We start from the raw sequence: 20,081 nt of genomic DNA on the forward strand, positions 1-20,081 counted from the left end.
AATAGCATTTAGTGCAAGATAAAGTCCAGTAAAGTCTGACTAAAGGTAGCCCAGGGGTCCCCAATGAGATAGATAGGATGTTAGGACCACTCTCTAGTCGGCGAAAGGCTGGTTGAGTTGTCTGATAATAGCTGGAAAGAATGTCCCTGAATCTGGAGGTATGCATTTTCATACTTATGTACCTCTTGCCCGATGGGCGAGGGGAGGAGAGAGAGTGACCAAGGTGATACAGGTCCTTGATTATGCAGGTGGCCTAACAGAGGCAGGGTAATGCATAGGTAGACACAAAATGCTGGTGTATGTTTAAGAAGGAACTGCAGATGCTGGAAAACCGAAGGTAGACAAAAGTGCTGGAGAAACTCAGCGGGTGCGGCAGCATCTATGGAACGAAGAAAATAGACAACGTTTCGGGCCCAAACCCTTCTTCAGACTGGAGTATCTCAGCGGGACAGGCAGCATCTCTGGAGAGAAGGAATGGGTGATACGTACTGTAGTTGGAGTCAATGGAAGGGAAGGTGATTTGCATGATGGTCTGTTCCACTCTTTGTGCCAAAAGGTTTCCCCTCAAACCCCTATTAAATCTTTCCCCCCTCATCTTAAACCTATGTCCTCTGGTTCAAGATTTCGGTACCCTGGGCAAGAGACTCTATGTATTTATCCGATCTATTCCTCTCATGATTTTGTACACCTCTATAAGATCACCCCACGTCCTAGCCTGCTCAACCTCACCCTGTAGCTCAGGCCCTCGAGTCCTGGCAAAACCCTATGTCAAAGTCAAAGTCAAAGTAAACTTTATTGTCAATTCAAATAAATTGGATTGAAATTGCGTGTCCCCATACTCCAAATGCGCAAGTAATATTTATAACACAGACAGACAATATACCAATAAGATAGACAATATACATTATTTAAAATATTTAGTGTGCCAGACTGTAGTAACAATTTTGAGTGCAATTGAGGTATGTTATTAAAGTGCAATAATAAAGGTACAATATAGAAAAGTGCAAATAGCATACTGCAGACATTGAGTTAAAGTTAAATGTTCATGGAATTTTCTTGAGTGTGTTGAGTAATCTGATGGCCTGAGAGAAAAAGCTGTTTTTGAATCTGGTGGTTTTGCTCCGCATGCTGCGGTAGCGCTTGCCAGATGGTAGGAGAGTGAACAGTTTGTGTGCTGGGTGGGTGGTGTCTTTGATGATATTGGTTGCTCTCTTGCGACAGCGAGATGGGTATAAGTCCTGGATTGCAGGTTGGGGTGATCTGGTGATCTTCTCCGCTCTCCCCAGGAACTTGGTGCTTTTCACAGACTCCACTGCACTGCCATTGATGGTGAGTGGGGTGTGTGCTGTCTGTTTCTTCCTGAAGTCCACAGTTATTTCTTTTGTTTTATTAACATTGAGTTGAAGGTTATTGATGTCACACCAGCTGATGAGTTGTTGTACCTCCTCTCTGTAGGCAGAGTCGTCATCGTGGCTGATGAGGCCCACCACTGTTGTGTCATCAGCGAACTTGATGAAGTGGTTCGAATTGTGTCTGGCACAACAGTCATGTGTCATCAGCGTGAACAACAGAGGGCTCAGCACACATCCCTGTGGGACCCCGGTGTTCATGACGGTGGTCTCTGATCAGTTTTTGCCAACTCTTACCGTCTGTGGTCTGTCGGTGAGGAAGTCCAGTAACCAGTTGCATAGTGGGGTGCTGATGCCTATTTCGCCGAGTTTATTCACCAGGTGTTGGGGGATGACTGTGTTGAAGGCGGAGCTGAAGTCGATAAACAGCATCCGCACGTAACTGTTATTGTTTTCCAGATGAGCCAGGCTTAGGTGGAGTGCTGTTGCTATGGCATCATCAGTGGAACGGTTAGGACAGTACGCAAACTGGAATGGGTCAAGTGTAGAGGGGAGACTGGATGTTATGTGGGCCTTGACCAACCTTTCAAAGCACTTCATCATGATGGACGTGAGTGCTATGGGCCGGTAATCGTTCAGTGTTGAGGCACTGTGAATCTTCGCTGCATCCTTTCCAGCTTGACAACATCTTTCCTATAACATGGTGCCCAGAACTGAACACAACACGGCCTCACAAATATGTCCTCACCATCGTCTTATGTAACTGCAACATAATCAATACATTATAGAATCAATATATATTATTTAATAGAATCGACAATAAATTAGTAAGAGTGTCAGGGGTTATGTGGAGAAGGCAGGAGAATAGGGTTGAGAGGGAAAGATAGATCAGCCATGATTGAATGGTGGTGTCGACTTGATGAGCCAGATTACCTAATTCGGCTCCTAAAACTACCACTCCGATAATGGCCAATGTACCAAAATTCTTTGTGACCACTCTATCCACCTGTGACAGCAAGTATAATGAGAATTGTGCTTACTTTAATCAGTAAGTGTGTACATTAAGAGATGTGTTGATTTATTTGTTGCCTTAGCATCCCAGGTGAGGAAATTGCTTGAGGCCAGAATCCTCAATGATATTTCAATGTACGCTCCACTTGCAGTTTGGAGAGATGATATTCCTGTGAGAATCCCAGAGATGGATACAATTGAATTAACGGTAGTTGACCATGTGGGTATTGTCAGCCTATATAAAGCGGCACAAGTATCTTTGTGTATACAAGACGCGGTGTCTTTCCACACTTGGATATGTATCGCCTGGTGGTCTTGGTTGCTCTCCCGTTTCTGGGGGTAGCCGACTCGACCTGCAAACGTTTTGCACATTTTGACTTGCCCGAACTGTCTGAGGACGGAGACGTTGTTATCGGAGGTGTGTTCCCAATCTACAACAAGGCTTTGGAGGAAAAGCACTCTTTTAAAACCAAACCTACACCTTCACGCTGTGTCAGGTGAGATGGAACAGAATTTGGAATATTAATGTTGTTCATTGTTGCCTTCTGGTCATTTGCAAATTCAGATTGAGGAATGCTCTCTCGTCTTATCGCCATTGAAAATATATTTCTCTGCCTTCTATATTTTTAAATCCAGTCTCCATTCCTTCTGAAGCCACACACAAAGTGCTAGAGTAACTCAGTAGGTCAGGCAGCATCCCTGAAGGACATGGGAGAGGAGTCTGAAGAAAGGTCCCGACCCTAAACATCGCCCATCCATGTCCTCCAGCGATGTCGTGTGACTCGTTGAGTTCTTCCAGCACTTAGAATTTTGCTCAAGATTCCAGCATCCGCAGTTCCTTGTTTCTAAAATCCTTCTGGATCCCAAACAAAAACGTCGCCTGTCCATGTCATCCAGAGATGCTGCCTGACCCCGTTGAGCTACTCCAGGGTTTTGCTCAAGATTCCAGCATCTGCAGTTCATTGTTCCTCTATTCCTTCTGGTTCCCAATCCTGTTCACTTCCCCCCACAGATGCTGCCTGACCCACTGAGAATACCAGCAATTTGGTTTTCCAAGTGCCTTTAAAACATTTAAAGGACGGTCAAGATTCTTGCATCTGTAGCTCCTTGTGTCTCAATTTCCTCTGATCTTGAGGTGTCATTAATTGTTAAGATCACAGAACCTTCAGTTTTAAACTGCAGATTCTTATATTTCAATTCACGGATTTCTTTTGAGAATGAAAAGTTTTGGAGAGGATGCAGAAGAGGTTTACCTGGAGGATGCCTGGTTTAGAGTGCATTAGCTACAAGGAGAGGATGGACATACTTGGATTGTTTTCTCTGGAGCGTCAGAGGCTGAGGGGAGACCTGAAAGAAGCACCCTGTGTATAACATTATGAGGCATAGATAATTGGGTAGACAGTTCAAACCTTTTTCCCAGGGTAGAAATGTCAAAGACTGGAGGGCACGTTTTTAAGCTGAAAGAGGCAAAGATTAAAGGAGATGTGTGGGGCAATTTTTTTACACAGAGGATGGTGGGGACATGGAACGCGCTGCCAGGGGTGGCAGTGGAGGTGGTTACGATAGTGGCGTTTAAGAAGCTTTTAGATTCGGTAAATGAAAACGGCAAATGAAAACGGAACAGAAATTGTCATAAAAACACTTAACTATGTTTTCCACGCCTTCCCCTTTATGCCACCCCATTTATAAATGGAAAGAAAAGATTAGAAGGAATTGCAGATGTTGGAATCTTGGGCAAAGCACAGTGCTGGAGTGAGGGTGGTGGGGACATGGAACGCGCTGCCAGGGGGCCATTGGAGGTGGTTACGATAGTGGCGTTTAAGAAGATTTTAGATTCGGCAAATGAATACGTTGGGGATGGAGAGATATCGATCATGTGCAGGTAAAGGAGATTAGTTTATCTTGGCATCATTTTTGGTACAAACATCGTGGGCCAAAAAGACTGTTCCTGTACTGTTCCATGTTCTGTGTTCCAAGGTTGTTTCAAGTCCCATCCATTAACTCCATAACTCTCTCCAAGCAGTGGATGCTGCCTGATATGTTGGGTTCATTCAGTATTTCAGTCGATGTCTTATATCCCCAACCAATATTGTTTCCAACTTGCAAGATGGAGTATTTGATCTAAATATGTAAACCTTGTCATCACGATAATCAATTATTTCTTGCATGTAAAAACGGAACAGAAATTGTCATTAAAACACTTAACTACGTTCTCCACGCCTTCCACTTCATGCCAACCCATTTATAAATGGAAAGAAAAGATTAGAAGGAACTGCAGATGTTGGAATTTTGGGCAAAGCACAGTGCTGGAGTGACACAGTGGGTCAAGCAGCATCTGTGGAGAACACGGACAGATGACGTTTCAGGTCGGAATGTTCCAGGCAAGGTGACCAATGAGGTAGGATGGAAGATCAGGACTACACTCTAATTTATTAAAGGATCGTTCAGTATTGTGTTGTGTAAACTGTTCCTGAATCTGGTCCACATTTCTCGACCCAAAACGTCACCTGTCCATGTTTTCCAGAGTTGCTGCCTGACGTGCTAAGTTACTCCAGCACTTTGTATCTTTTTTTTTGTAAACCAGTGTCAGCAGTTCCTTGTTCTACTGTTGATAAATAGTTTTAATGCCTTGTATTTCTGGTGCATAGCAACACCTTTAGTTCCTTATAAGGATTAGGAAGTTCAGCATGTTCCCAACACCCCTCACCAACTTCTACAGATGTGCCGTAGAAAGCATCACAACATGGTTTGGGATCAGCTCCATGCAAGACCACACAGTGTTACAGAGACCTGTGGACACAGCCAAGGCCATCATGCAAATCAATCTCCCTTTCATTGATTCCATCTACATTTCACTCTTGCCTTAGCAAGGCCACCAACATAATCACAGACGAGTCCGTGCCCAAACACTCCCTCTTCTCCCCTCTCCCAACAGACACGAGGTACAGAAGGATGAAAATGCATACCGCCAGATTCAACTGAACCGTCCTCTCACCAACTAGAGAGCGGTCTGATCTTCCATCTACCTCATTGCAGACCTACAAACTATCTTTAATCAGACTTTACTGGACTTTGTACTATAAACGTTATTCCCTTTATCCTGTACCTGTATGCTGTGGACCGCTAATTACAATCATGTATAATCATGATTTCCCAGTCCGATTCGAAACCTCACCTGTCTTATTTCTCCAGCATTTTGTGTCAAAATTTGTAAACATGTATAGTCTTCTGGCTGACTGGATAGCACGCAACAATAAGCTTTTCACTGTGGCAATAATGTTCACACACGGCAATAATAAACTAAACTAAACTGTTGCTCTCCTTGCCTCCTAGCTTTGACCTCAGGGCGTTTCGCTGGACACAGGTTATGATCTTTGCCATAAAGGAGATAAACCGGGATCACACGCTCCTGCCAAACATCACGCTGGGGTACAGGATCCACGATTCCTGTGCCTCGCCCTCGCAGTCTGTGAGAGCGGCCCTCACGTTGATTAGCGGACAGGAAACAAGCAGCCCTGACTTTAAATGCACGGGAGCCCCTCCAGTGCCCGTCATCATCGGAGAGTCGGGATCATCCCAATCGATATCCATTTCAAGAGCAGTCGCACCCTTTGGAGTCTCAATGGTAAGTCAAGCTACTGAAACCATCCTTCTCCAAAAATAATGATTAAACAATAATCAAAATCTGTTACCATTGATGTTACAACAGGAGGAAGCAAATCAGCTCCCCCAGTGTAGGTCACAGCCAATCTATAAGTATTGGTAGTGTAGAATATAATGTTACAGCGTTATGGCGTTACAGTTAAAAGGGATGTGCAGATGAAACAAAGTGCAAAGTCAACAATGAGGTAGGTCGGAAGATCTGAACTATACTCCAGCTTATGCGAGGGCGGTTCAGTAGTCTGATAACAAAAGGGAAGAAGCTGTTCTTGAATCTGGTCATACGTGCTTTTGTATTGGTATTGGGATTGATATATTATTGTCACGTTTAGTTTAGGAATTCAGCATAGTCCATTCCAACTATTGATCACCCATTCACACTACTTCTATGTTATCCCACTTTTTCATCCACTCCCTGCAAACTTGGGGCAATTTACAGAGACGATGGGATGTGGGAGATAACCGGAGCACCCAGAAGAAACCCATCTGGTCACAGGGAGAATGTGCAAACTACACAGAATATCGAGATACAAGTACGAAGATACAGTGAAAAACCTTGTTTGCATGCTATCCAGTCAAATGTTGCTATACATTGTGTACAGTCAAGCCGTACAGGTAGATTAGTATGGCAAATACAAGCCATACACCAGGTATTGCATAGAGAAGTATTACAGAGTGCAGAATATAACATGACAGCGTTATAGTGATCTAGCTACAGAGAAAGTGCAGATGGAAAAAGTGCAAGGTTATCAATGAGGTCGGTTGGAAGATTGAGACTACACCCTAGTTTATGGGAGGGATGTTCAGTAGTCTGATAATAGTGGGGCAGAAAGCTTTCTTGAATCTGGTGGTTTGTGCTTTCAAGCTTTTATATATTTTGCTTGATGGGAGAGGGGAGAAGAGGAAATGACCAGGGTGAATGTGGTCCTTGATTATGTTGGCTGCTTTCCCGAGACATCCCATACAGAGCGGCATGGTGGCTCAGCTGGTCGATGCCTCACTGTTGTCTCACTGATGTCTCACTGTGCTGAAAACATGGTTCGACCCTGACCGCAGGTGCATTCTACGTGGAGTTTGCACGTTCTCTCTGTGACCGCGTGGCTTTTCTTCGGGCGTTCTGGTTTCCTTCCACATCCCAAAGATGTGCAGGTTTGTAGGTTAATTCGTAAGGAGTAGATGAGAAAGTGGGATAACATAGAACTAGTGTATGGATGAGCGATGGGCTGCATGGACTCAGTGGGCCGATGGATCAATTTCTATACCGTATCCTTCAATCAATCAATCACTAAGTTTATGCTTGAAATGAGAATAGCTATTTCAAATATTCTTAGCTTGGTTTCATATAGAGATACAGCATAGAAACAGGCTCTATGATTATGAGACTGTGCCGATCAGCAATCACCCAATACACACTAGTTCTATCTTACAATTAGAACAATTTACAGAAGCCAATTAACCTAAAAACCTGTACGTCTTTGGAGTGTGGGAGGAAACAGGAGCACCCTGAGGAAACCCATGCGGTCACAGGGAGAACGTATAAACTCCACACAGACAGTATTTGAGGTCACGTTCGAATGCAAATCTCTGGCTCTGTAAGGCAGCAGCCCCACCGCTGCGCCATCGTGTCTCGGGGTTTCTTCCCAAATCTCAAAGATGTGAGGGTTTGTAGCTTAATTGGCCTTCTCGAGTGCAGGGAGTGTGAAAGTGGGATAACATAGAACTGTTTTGACTGTTTTTCTGTTCTTTTTACAATCCATGTTCTCGGGATATCTAAATCCAAATTCTATTAGTTATTTATGTTATGACAACGGTTGTAAGTTGCATACCAAATCTTGTTGCGCTTATGTGCAATGACAATAAAATATATGATTATTATTACATTATTATTATTAACATACTCCCAAAATTGGATAGTTTAGAACAAGAGCAATTAGGAGCACGGATTACTAGTGAAGAAATAAAACAAATAATAAACTCACTGAAAAATGGGAAGACCCCAGGACCAGACGGTTTTAGTAATGAATTTTATAAAAGATTTCAGGAGTCAATCGTACCAAGATTATTCAATTTATATATGCAGGCTTATACTGAAAATAAACTACCAGAAACCCTAGCAGAAGCAACAATAACGCTTATACCAAAAAAAGATAAAGATTTAGATGAACCGGGTTCTTATAGAGCTATTTCCCTTCTCAATACGGATCAGAAAATTTTAGGAAAGATTCTAGCTAGAAGGCTAAATAATTATATTAACAATTTAATAAATACGGATCAAACGGGATTTATACCCAAAAGACAATCATTTAATAATTTGAGAAGGCTTTTTAATATAATGTACTCTCATAATGAGGACAATGAAGATATTTCAGTTGTCACGTTGGATGCAGAGAAGGCATTTGATCAAGTAGAATGGCAGTATTTATACAAGGTACTCCAAAAATTTAATACGGGAGAGAATTTTATTAGATGGATTAAACTACTTTATGATAGACCTACGGCAAGAATATTAACTAACAATACGCTATCTCCAAAATTTTACTTATCAAGGGGTAATAGGCAAGGGTGTGCCTTATCACCATTGCTATTTGCCCTTATGATAGAACCGCTGGCCGAAAGGATTAGAAATCACCCCAATATTCACGGATATAACAGCAAGGACTCAAAGAATAAAATTTAATTATATGCTGATGATATCCTTTTATATATTACTAATACACAAACGAGTATACCCACCTTATTAATACTAATTGAGGAATTCGGCTCTTTTTCAGGATATAGAATAAATTGGAATAAAAGCGAAATTATGTCTTTAAAACCACAGGATTCGAGACACTTACTAAAATTCCCCTTCAAAATTGCAACAGAAAAATTCAAGTATCTGGGTATTCAAATTATGAGAAGACACAAATCATTATTTAGTGCCAATTTTATACCACTATTAAATAAACTGAATGATACGATTAAATTTTGGAAAACGCTTCCGCTCTCATTGATAGGTAGAATTAACGCTATAAAAATGACTTTCTTACCACAATTAATATATTTGTTTCAAGCGATCCCAATATATATTCCAAAATATTTTTGCAAAAAACTAGATTCCACTATCACTAATTTTATATGGGACTACAGAACACATAGAATTCAACGAAAGCATTTGTGCAAATCTAAAGAAGTTGGGGGTTTATCATTACCTAACTTTATGTATTACTACTGGGCAGTGCATATTAAGAACATAATGTACTGGCTGGATAGTTCCACTCAGCAGTTGGAGTGGATAAGAATGGAGAAAGAGGAGTGCTATCCGCACGATATAGGAACGATCCTGCTCTCACCGATAAAATGGAATAGTATAATATATAAGAAGAACCCAATTATTCACAATATAATAAGAATTTGGAAACAAATAAAAGTATCCTTGAAATTAAATAATTTATCAGTACTAACCCCACTATTGAACAACCCCGCATTCAAACCTTCTCTTATCGACAACACATATCAACAATGGGATAGACTGGGGATTAGGAAAGTAGGGGATATGTATGAAGTCGGCAAACTGTTATCATTTCAACAATTAAAATTAAAATTTAAATTGAAGGATAATCAATATTTTAAATATATACAGGTATGTGACTTTATGAGGAAATATACACATAGATTTCAAACTATATTTTTAGATCCCTTAGAAGAAGCAATGAATATTAAGGCTGATTCACAAAAATTAATATCATACTTTTATAATAATATATTAAATAGAGAATCACCCTCAACAGAAGCATTAAGGGAAGATTGGGAACATGAGCTAATGATAAAGATCTCGAAGGATAGATGGAAAAAGTATTTGATGAATACACATTACTGTTCTATTAATGCAAGACATAATTTAATTCAATTCAAATTTTTACATAGACTATATTATTCAAAAAACGAGGTTGAATAAATTTTATCCAAACGTCTCTCCCAGATGCGATAAATGTTTGTTTCAAAACGCTAATATAACACATTCATTTGTAGGATGTACAAAGTTGAATAAATTTTGGAGTGATATATTTGATATATTTACAAAGCTTTTCAAGTCAAGAATAGAACCCAAAACGAAATGGATTATATTTGGAATAATAGGAGAAGATACCAATTTAAATAAAGATCAAAATGTTTTTTTTAATTATGGGTTAATAATTGGAAAGAAATTGATACTTAAATTTTGGAAAAATACAACCATACCAACTGTTAAAATGTGGATTGGGAATATGATGGACATAGCACGCCTTGAAGAAATGAGACTCCGACTAATAGATAAATATTACCAATTCTTAAGGAGTTAGTCTCCTTTCATCGACTTTTTGGAATCATGTGATGCAGCGGTACCATAAAGATTGCTGATTTCAGTTCATGACGCGGATAGATCTACATCTCCGAATACAGATTTGAAAAATTCTCTTTTAAGGGGCCTTCTCTTCTATTTCTACTTTCCACTTTCTCTCTTCCTTTTTTATTTTTTATATACACACTTCACGTTTTTCTACTCTCTACCATCTATTTTTCCACTTTTTCCTCTTTCTACTGTTTTCTTTTTCTTGTCTTGCTTACTTCCTTCTCATAACATAAAACTAGAGGTTGTACATAGAATGGATTACGGTATTACATAGTTGGCATCTAAAATTAGGTTCCACTGTACTGTTTTGTGCTGTATTAACTTCTAATAAAATAAACAAAAAAAAAAAAAAAAAAAAAAAAAAAATTATTATTAACATAGAACATCAGACAGCACCTGCGGTCGGGCTTGAACCTGGGTCTCTGGCACTGTAAGCAGCAGCTCCACAACTGCGTCACTGTGCCACCCATCGCTTCACTTTGCCAATCACTCTGAAAAAAAACAATTGACACGATATAAAATATTATGGATCGGAATCATTCGATTGAATGTTTCTCTGCTTCTTTGCAGGTTAGTTATTTCTCTACCTGTGCATGCCTTAGCAACAAGCAGGAATACCCAACATTTTTTAGAACAGTCCCAAGCGACTTATTTCAATCCAAGGCTTTAGCTCAGCTGGTGAAGTACTTTGGCTGGACTTGGATTGGAACCATTGCCGCAGACAATGATTATGGCCAGTATGGGGTCCAAGCATTCAGTGAGCAGGTGAAGGAAGCTGGGGCCTGCATCGCTTTTTCAGAAACGGTTCTCAGAACATACCCCAAGGAGAGGATCCTCAAGATCGTAGGGACCATAAAAAGGTCGACTGCCAAGGTCATCCTGGCCTTCGCCACCGAGGGCGACCTTTACCCTCTGCTGAGAGAAATTGTCCATCAGAACATCACCGGGATTCAGTGGATAGCGAGTGAGGCTTGGATTACAGCATCGAGACCTTCCAGCAAGCACAATTTCCAATCTCTCGGGGGCACGATTGGATTTGCAAGCCACAAAATGAAAATCCCCGAATTTGGAAGATTCCTCTCAAGTCTACGCCCTTCAAATTCAACTGGGAGCTTCCTGGATGCTTTCTGGGAGACACTGTTTGATTGCTCTTTTAAAGCAGAAATGCACGACTCTGCATTTAACACTGCAAAATGCTCGGGTCAAGAGGACTTGCAGAGGGTGAATCACTCCTTCTTTGACATCAATCAATTGCGAGTGACTTATAACGTCTACAAAGGAGTTTATGCCATCGCGCATGGCCTCCATAATTTGCTATTTTGTCCAGATAAATTATTGGGAGCTAATCTCTGCGCCAACGTTTCAAATATTGATCCATGGCAGGTAAGTGTTGAGTCAAGTGTGTTTACTTGTACTGTCAACAGAACCATGAAATTCTTACTTGCAGCAACATAACAGGCATATAAACACAATACTCACAGATAAAAAAAATATTCAGTAAATTAGTAACCCCAATATAACCGAAAGTTATCCGAAGGTCTTTTAAAAACCACGATTGTATCTGCCTCAATATCACATCCCAGGCACTCACCACCCTCTGAAAAAATATATACTTGAACATCTTAAACTTTGCCCCTCTCATCTCAAACCCCAAAAAAGTCCAGAGTCCTTAGTGCAAACAAAGACAGTCCATAGCTCAATGGTCCATTGGATCAATGGTTCTTTATTGTCACTTTATGCACAGCACAGTGAAATTCTTTTGCACAACCACAAATGAACAGTCACCATATTTTGGCACCGATTGCAAAGAAAAAGAAAATGTCCAAAGTCCGGTCCAGATACATATCATAGTTTAGTCAGTGTTGTCTAGTGTTCATGAGCTTGATGGTTGTAGGCAAGAAGCTGTTCTTGAACCTGGACATTACAGTTTTCAGACTCCTGTACCTTCTTCCCGATGGCAGGAGTGAAATGAGAGCATGGCCAGGGTAGTGTGGGTCTCTGATGATGCTGGCTGCCTTTTGATCCCTTTGATGATGTCTCAAAATCAAAAGTCCAAAGTATTTAGTGCATCCAAAGAAGATGCACTGGTAAGCATTTCACTGATGAATTCAGTAGTTGTTAATCAATCACAAATCACACGTTGATAAACCGGACTCTAGTTATGGACAGGGTTATGGACTTGGACCCCAAGATTACCCCAGTATGTCAATTCATGAATATGTTAACCAGGCATGCAAAATATAAAAATTCAATTATTCTTTTCTGATTGTTGCCCGTAGCTATTTCATCACTTGAAAGATGTAAGATTCACCAACCGTCTTGGAGAACAAGTATATTTTGATCCCAACGGCGATCCACCTGCATCATACGATATCATAAACTGGCAGATGAATGACAAGGGCTTGGTTCAACATGTAACAGTCGGCTATTTTGACACATCTGCGGCACTGGGAAAAGAGTTTGTGATAAATGAAGATATTATTCTCTGGCATGGGAACCAAAGAACAGTAAGCCTCTCTTTAAATCTATGCTCTATCAAAATGTCTAAAGTTATTTAAATGCAGTAGAAACAAGGGACTGCTGGTTTTCAGACAAAAGTACACTAAATGCTGGAGTTATTCAGCAGGTCAGACAGCATCTCTGGAGAACACAGACACAATGTTTCAGATCAGGACACTTCTTCAAACTGATTGGAAGGAGGGGGAAAGGGGAGACAGATGAGGTTAGTTTATCTTTGGCAGGTGTCTGGACAAAGGCCTGTCCCCTTCCACATACCTTCCAAGGATGTGCAGGTTTGTAGGTTAATTGGCCACTGTAAATGGCCCTTGGCAGGTGACCATTGGTCACTTTGTGAGCCAAAGGGCCCGTTTCCACACTATCTCTAAAAAAAATCCTTTCCTCTGACTTCACTTTTCACGCGTTGGGTTAATTGGCCTCTGTAATTTGTCCCTGGTATGTCAACAGTGGTAGAATCTGGGAGGGATTCATGAGAAGGTGAGAAGAATAAAATGTGGGAATTAATGTAGGATTAGTGTAAATGGTTGGCATGGACTCTATGGGCCAAAGGACTTGTATCCATGGTGTATCTCCCTACTATATTAACATCTTCCTTCCTCACACTGTGAAGGTCCCACAGTCCATCTGCAGTGAACATTGCCCACCTGGCACTCGAAAAGCTGCACAAGATGGACAACCTATTTGCTGCTTTGACTGCATCTTGTGTGCCGAAGGTGAAATCAGCAACTCAACAGGTTAGTAGATGAATGGATAGGAAAGATTTAGAGGGATATGGCCAAACACAAGCAGGTGGGACTACTGTAGATGGGGCACCTTGGTTTGGTTTAGCTTAGTTTAGTTAAGTTTAGCTTAGTTCAGCTTTGTTTGGTTTGGTTTAGTTTAGTTCAGTTTAGTACTGGCACGTGCACCGAGGTACAGTGAAAAGCTTTTTGTTGAGTCCTATCCAGTCAGCAGAAAGACGATATATGATTACAATCAAGCCTTCCACAGTGTGCAGATACTGGATAAAGGGAATACCGTTTAGTGCATGGTAAAGTCTAGTAAAGTCCGATTAAAGATAGTCCGAGGATCTCAAAGGGGTAGATGGTACCCCTCAGGACTGCCCTCTAGTTGGTGAGAGGACGGTTCAGTTGCCTGATAACAGCTGGGAAGACACTGTCCCTGAATCTGGAGGTGTGCTTTCTCACGGATTTGGGGATAGTTTCTTCAGGGTTAGCATGGGTTAGCATGGGTAAGCTGGGCTGAATGGCCTATTTCCATGCTGTCTGGCTTTTTTGCTCCATCAATTTAATGGAAAGGTCTTTGGAATATATTCAAATCTAATATCTTAACAATGCATGTAATCCCAATTATATGGTAATAGGTTAGGATTCAACTGGAACAAATTCTTCTATTAGCAGGGAGATCAATAGCATGTTTAAGTTCACTGGGGAAGATAGCAGAGTGGAAATTAAGATGTTTTTTAACATGGTGAGTTCTTAAGATCTGGAATGCATTGCCTGAATGGATGATGGAGCCAGGTGGGTGTTGTGGACGGCAGAGTGGGGCGGCTGGTAGAGCTGCTGCCTCACAACGCCAGAGACCCAGGATCAATCTTGACCTGGGGTGCCATCTGTGTGGAGTTTGCATGTTCTTCCTGTGACCATGTAGGTTTCCTCTGGTTTACTCCCACATCGCAAAGGGTTTGTAGGTTATTTGGCCTCAGTCAATTGCCCCTTGTGTGTGTGAGTGGCCGCATCTGGGGGGAATTGATAACAATATGGAGAAAATAAAGTTGGATTAGATGAATGTAGGATTAGTGTAAATGGGTGATTGATGGTCAGAGTGGACTCGGTGGGCCGAAGAGTCTCTCGAGAAAGATTATTGGGCGGCAGAATGGCGCAGCGGGTAGAGCCGCTACCTCACAGTGCCAGAGACCCGGTTTCAATCCTGATCTCAGGTGTTGTCTGTGCGTGGAGTTTGTATGTTCTCTTCGTGACCGCATGGGTTTTCTCCGAGTGCTCCAGTTTACACCCACATCGCAAAGACCTGCGAGTTTGTAGGTTAATTGGCCTCTGTAAATTGCCGCTAGGTTTGTAGGGTGAAGGAAAAAATGGGAGAAAATAGAACTAGTGCGAACGGATATTTAGTTTAGTTTGGAGACACAGAGTGGAAACTGGCCCTTCGGCCCATCGAGTCCACCCAACCAGCGATCACCTGTACACTAGGGACAATTTTCTGAATCCAATTAACCTACATACCTCCACTTCTTTGGATTGTGGGAGGAAACTGCAGCACCTGGAGAAAACCCACGCAGTCACAGGGAGAATTGTAAAGTCTGTACACAGACAGCACCCATGGTCAAGATCAAACCTCTGGCGCTGTGGGGCAGCAACTCAACCACTGAGCCACTCTACCGTCCAATGGGGTGATCGATGGTCAGCGTGAACTTGGTTGGCCAAAGCGACTGTTTCCTTGGCATATCAGTAAAACTAAACTAAAACAGAGTATACTACAAGTAGCAATGTTACAAAATTTTGAGATTTTAAAAATCAAGTCTGCAATTTATCCCATCAGATAAAGCATAACAATAAGTTTAATTTGACACCAAATTCACTTTCATATCTCAAGTATTAAAAAAGGTTATGGCCATTTTCATACTCGGAAATTAGCATCTTGTTCCCTATTGATTTTCAATGGACATTACAAAAAAGCTGTGATCTTGGATAGTCAAAAGCCCATTTCTTAAGGAAAGATTAACATTTTTAAATAGCCTAAGTGTCCAAAGATTATTCACAAATAATTCACAATATAACATGATTTTTATATCTAATTTACATTAATTTATAGGCCAAATGGAAGGAATTTAGTGTTCAATTGCTGTAAATAAATGCCCATTTAAATCGGCTTTCTAGTGGGTTCATGTGGAACGCGCTGGTTTAGAACGTTGATATCGCGCTGGATTAGTGCCCTCAAATGCCGAGAAAAATACTGCGGGATATAAAAAGCCCAAAATGAACTACTCGCTATAGATAACTTGATATATATGGTTATATATATGCCCCATTTAATGTAAAAATAAGGTACATACCTTTAATTGTTTGCTTTATAAAACCCTGGGGCTGCGAGAGGTTGCGGAATAAGACAGTAATTTTAAAACTATTAGAACTATATTATCGAGGCCTATAAAACTAATAATACCTTTTGCGACCGGGTCTTGCAGCGATTTTTCGTTAATGATTTACTAGGCTGAACATGTGCGATTAGTACAGCCTAGTAAAAATCGCGTTTTAAACCCGCCCCCTCCAAACAGCGCCAAAATCGCGGACATGGCTGAGGGCAGATTCCCAATGATGATTCAGGTAGGTTTTGTAACATACCTACTACAAGGGGTGAATTGTTAGGTAACGCAGATATAGTTGATGATCAATGAATGATTGAATTCTCCATTTTAGATTCAATAGAATGCATGAAGTGCCCCTTGGAATATTGGTCCAGTCAGGACAGACAACAGTGTGTAGATAAAGACATTGAGTTCCTTTCGTTTGATGATACGATGGGAATAATACTGGGGGCTGTGGCGTTGCTTGGCACGTTGAACACTCTCGTTATTGCATCTCTCTTCCTGTACCACAAGGATACGCCCATCGTCAAGGGCAATAATGCTGAGCTCAGTTTCCTGCTGCTGTTTTCCCTGGGACTTTGCTTCCTGTGCTCGCTCACCTTCATCGGCCGCCCTTCCCACTGGTCCTGCGCACTGCGGCACACTCTTTTCGGGATCGCGTTTGCCCTCTGCGTATCCTGCCTGCTGGTCAAGACTGTTGTGGTGCTATCGGCCTTTAAGGCGACTGGCCCCCAGACGAGGACAATGAAGTGGTTCGGAGCTGCCCAGCAAAGACTCATCGTTTGTGGGTGCACCCTCCTCCAAATTCTGATCTGCGTCACCTGGCTTGCCATGGCACCACCCTTCCCATCGAAGAACATGAGATACCACAACACAAAGATTCTGCTGGAGTGTGATGTAGGATCTCCAATAGCTTTCTACTGCGTATTGGGCTACATCGGTGTTTTGTCCGGCTTGTGTTTTGTGCTGGCTTTTCTAGCTAGGGAGCTCCCTGGGAAATTCAATGAGGCCAAACTCATAACCTTCAGCATGATCATCTTCTGTGCTGTTTGGCTGACCTTCATTCCAGCCTACGTCAGCTCACCGGGAAAGTACACCGTTGCCGTTGAAATCTTTGCTATTCTGTCCTCCAGCTTTGGTTTGCTTTTCTGCATTTTCGTTCCCAAGTGCTACATTATCTTGTTCAAACCAGAGGAAAATACCAAGAAGGGCTTGATGGGGAAAGGCACTTTCAAAAAGAGTTAACAGGGAAGCCACATATGCTAATGTCATCCATCCCTTCAGAAAGGCTTTAGAGAAGAGACATTGACACTTGGAACCATCAAGATCCTCCTCACTAGTTATTTTTGAGTGAAAGATACAGCGTGGAAACCCACGCCGACCATCGATCTCCCGTTCACACTAGTTCTTTTATCCCACTTTCAAATCCGCTCCCTACACATTAGGGGCAATTTACAGAGGGTCAATTAATCTACAAACCCGCACGTCTTTCTGATTTCCGCCCAAATATGATGCCAGGACCATCTCTTATCTACTTACGCATATTCCATTTCCCTTCATTCCCTGCATATCCATGGGTCTATCCAAAAGCCTCTTTAATACCACTATCGTATCTGCCTCCACCACCACCCCTGGCAGCGTGTTCCAGGCACCCACCACTCAATGCAAAAACTTGTCCTGCACATCTTTAAAATTTACCACTCTCACCTTAAAGCTGTGCTCTCTAGCATTTAATTTCTCCATCCTGGAAAAGGTTCTGACTGTCTACCTCATCTATTGTTTTATGTTGAATTTATTGTCAATATGCACGTTCAGTGAGGTACAGGTACATCGAACATCTTGCTTGCAGCAGCTTCACAGGCACATAGCCTCAGATGAACACACAAAATTATACTTAGATTACACAGAAAATTGTGCAAGGCAGTAATGAGAAACAAGCCTGTGCAACAAAGTGACAATGCGAAAACCACAATTAGAAAACAAGCTCACAGTAGTGGAAGAGGTGCTCCGTGGTGTTCCATGGCCAAGGTAGGATTAGCGTTGTGTGGGTCGGATTAACAACCTGATGGTTGCAGGAAAGTCGCTGTTCCTGAACCTGGTGGTGTGGGACTTCATGCTTCTGTACCTCCTGCTCGACAGTAGCAGTGAGAAAAAGGCACGGCCCGAAAGGTGGGGATCCCTTATGGTAGATATGATAGATTCTGCCTACTTTGGTTGGTATTTTGATATCCAATTCCAATATGTACCGTGTACTGCAATATGTCAAATCTGGTAATAAAGGTGATTATTTCATTTAATACTTCATTAATACGACCATTAATTAGCCATATGATGATTCATTTCATAATTTACTATACTTTTGTCAATATAACAATGAAAGCTGCAATGATAATTGATGCAACACAATAGACAACCTTCTATTCTCTGTAGAAGCAAAGAACTGCAGATGCTAGTAAGTCATGGAATGCCACAAAGTGCTGGAGTATCTCAGCTGGTCAGGCAGCATCCCTGGAGAACATGGATAGGTGATGTTTCAGGTCTGGACTCCTATATTCACTAAATTACTTATTTCAATATGATTGAAAATACAGTGAATATAGTTTGTGCTAAATGGGGCAGGTTTGAATGGTTGAAGGTAAAGACTTTGTTCTTTCGATCAATAGGCATGTATTAAGTATCCAGAGAAATTGAATTAAACTTATGCTTTGAACGACAGATTGATTTTCTTTGTTATGTATCAATATGCATTTGCCATTCAATTTGTTTTTCCTTTCTTGTACACTTCATTTTTTTTGAAGACCCGGGTTCACTGAAGCCAATTCTAACTTCCCCATGGTTTCTGTAGCCTCTTTGTCTCCTCTCACTCTAGTTTAGTTTAGTTCATTGTCACGCGTACAGTGAAAAGCTTTTTTATTCCGTGCTATTTTATTGAGTCAGTGACAAGTCATGTGTCCACAATTCTCCGTATTATCTTGCGGTTTTGGATGGTACTGTCCCCAATCCATGTTGTGATGTATCCCGATAAAAATACTTTCTAATGTTGTTCAAGGTCTTGCCAGTAAATGTATATTTTTCTTTTACATTTGACCTCCCAAAGTGCAGTATCTCAGATTACACTCAACCTGCCATTTCTCCATCCATTTCTGTAGCTGATCGATATCCCACTGTATACTTTGGGCAGCCTTCCTCACATTGCCCAACTTCAACAACAATCTTGATGTCATCTGCAAATTTACTAACCAACTCATCAGCAAGTCATTTATATATATATACTAGACCAAGTGCAGACCCGTTGGGTCTGTTTCCCCAACAGCGTTTGCGGGGGGGGGGGGGGGGGGAGGGGGAGTAGGGGCTGCGGCATCACACTCAAATTAACCACCCCCCAAACTCACAGGTGGGGGGGGGGGGGGTGGGTGGGTGAGAAGAGGGGAGGGAGGGGAGAGGAGGAGGAGGAAACATGACAGATTTGGGAGGGAAAGGAGAGCGGGGTAGGGGGTGAGAGAGGGGGATGGGGAGAGAGATGTGGGGGCAGGGAGGGTGGGATGGGGAGGGAGGGGAGGAGGGAGAGACGGGAAAGAGTGGGGAGTGCGAGGGAGGAGGAGAGGGGTAGGGGGAAGGGGGCGGGTGGAGAGAGGGAAGGGGGTGGGGTAGAGAGGGAAGGGGGGGGTGAGGGTGAGGGAGAGGGGTGAGGAGAGGAGAGGGTTTGAGAGAGGGAAACATAGAAATTAAGTGCAGTAGTAGGCCATTCGGCCCTTCGAGCCTGCACCACCATTCAATATGATCAAGGATGATCATCCAACTCAGTATCCTGTACCTGCCTTCTCTCCATACCCCCTGATCCCTTTAGCCACAAGGGCCACATCTAACTCCCTCTTAAATGTAGCCAATGAACTGGCCTCAACTACCTTCTGTGGCAGAGAATTCCACAGATTCACGACTCTCTGTGTGAAAAATGTTTATCTCATCTCGGTCATAAAGGATTTCCCCCGTTATCCTTAAACTGTGACCCCCTGTTCTGGACTTCCCCAACATCTGGAACAATCTTCCTGCATCTAGCCTGTCCAACCCC

The 20,081-nt window shown here is 42.1% G+C and overlaps 1 protein-coding gene across 1 annotated transcript; it reads left to right on the forward strand.

Moving 5' to 3' along the window:
• The first annotated feature begins 1,625 nt into the window (after positions 1-1,625).
• Positions 1,626-19,029, forward strand: LOC129703388 (extracellular calcium-sensing receptor-like). Its single transcript, XM_055645776.1, has 6 exons — positions 1,626-2,857; positions 5,694-5,985; positions 10,963-11,775; positions 12,672-12,899; positions 13,520-13,643; positions 16,344-19,029. Exons 1-6 carry the CDS (start codon positions 2,658-2,660, stop codon positions 17,255-17,257), a joined length of 2,571 nt encoding a protein of 856 aa, XP_055501751.1. The 5' UTR covers positions 1,626-2,657; the 3' UTR covers positions 17,258-19,029.
• Positions 19,030-20,081: the final 1,052 nt, after the last annotated feature.

This window comes from Leucoraja erinacea, chromosome 14 (assembly GCF_028641065.1).
Source record: "Leucoraja erinacea ecotype New England chromosome 14, Leri_hhj_1, whole genome shotgun sequence".
In the NCBI taxonomy this organism is placed as follows: domain Eukaryota; kingdom Metazoa; phylum Chordata; class Chondrichthyes; order Rajiformes; family Rajidae; genus Leucoraja; species Leucoraja erinaceus.

What these genes read in the sequence shown, in the direction of transcription:
- LOC129703388 (XM_055645776.1), top strand. Translation starts at nt 2,658, where the DNA reads ATGTATCGCCTGGTGGTCTTGGTTGCTCTCCCGTTTCTGGGGGTAGCC. An exon ending in CAAATATTGATCCATGGCAG is followed by an intron (nt 11,776 to 12,671) that starts GTAAGTGTTGAG and finishes TGTTGCCCGTAG; the next exon opens with CTATTTCATCACTTGAAAGA. An exon ending in GGCATGGGAACCAAAGAACA is followed by an intron (nt 12,900 to 13,519) that starts GTAAGCCTCTCT and finishes CACACTGTGAAG; the next exon opens with GTCCCACAGTCCATCTGCAG.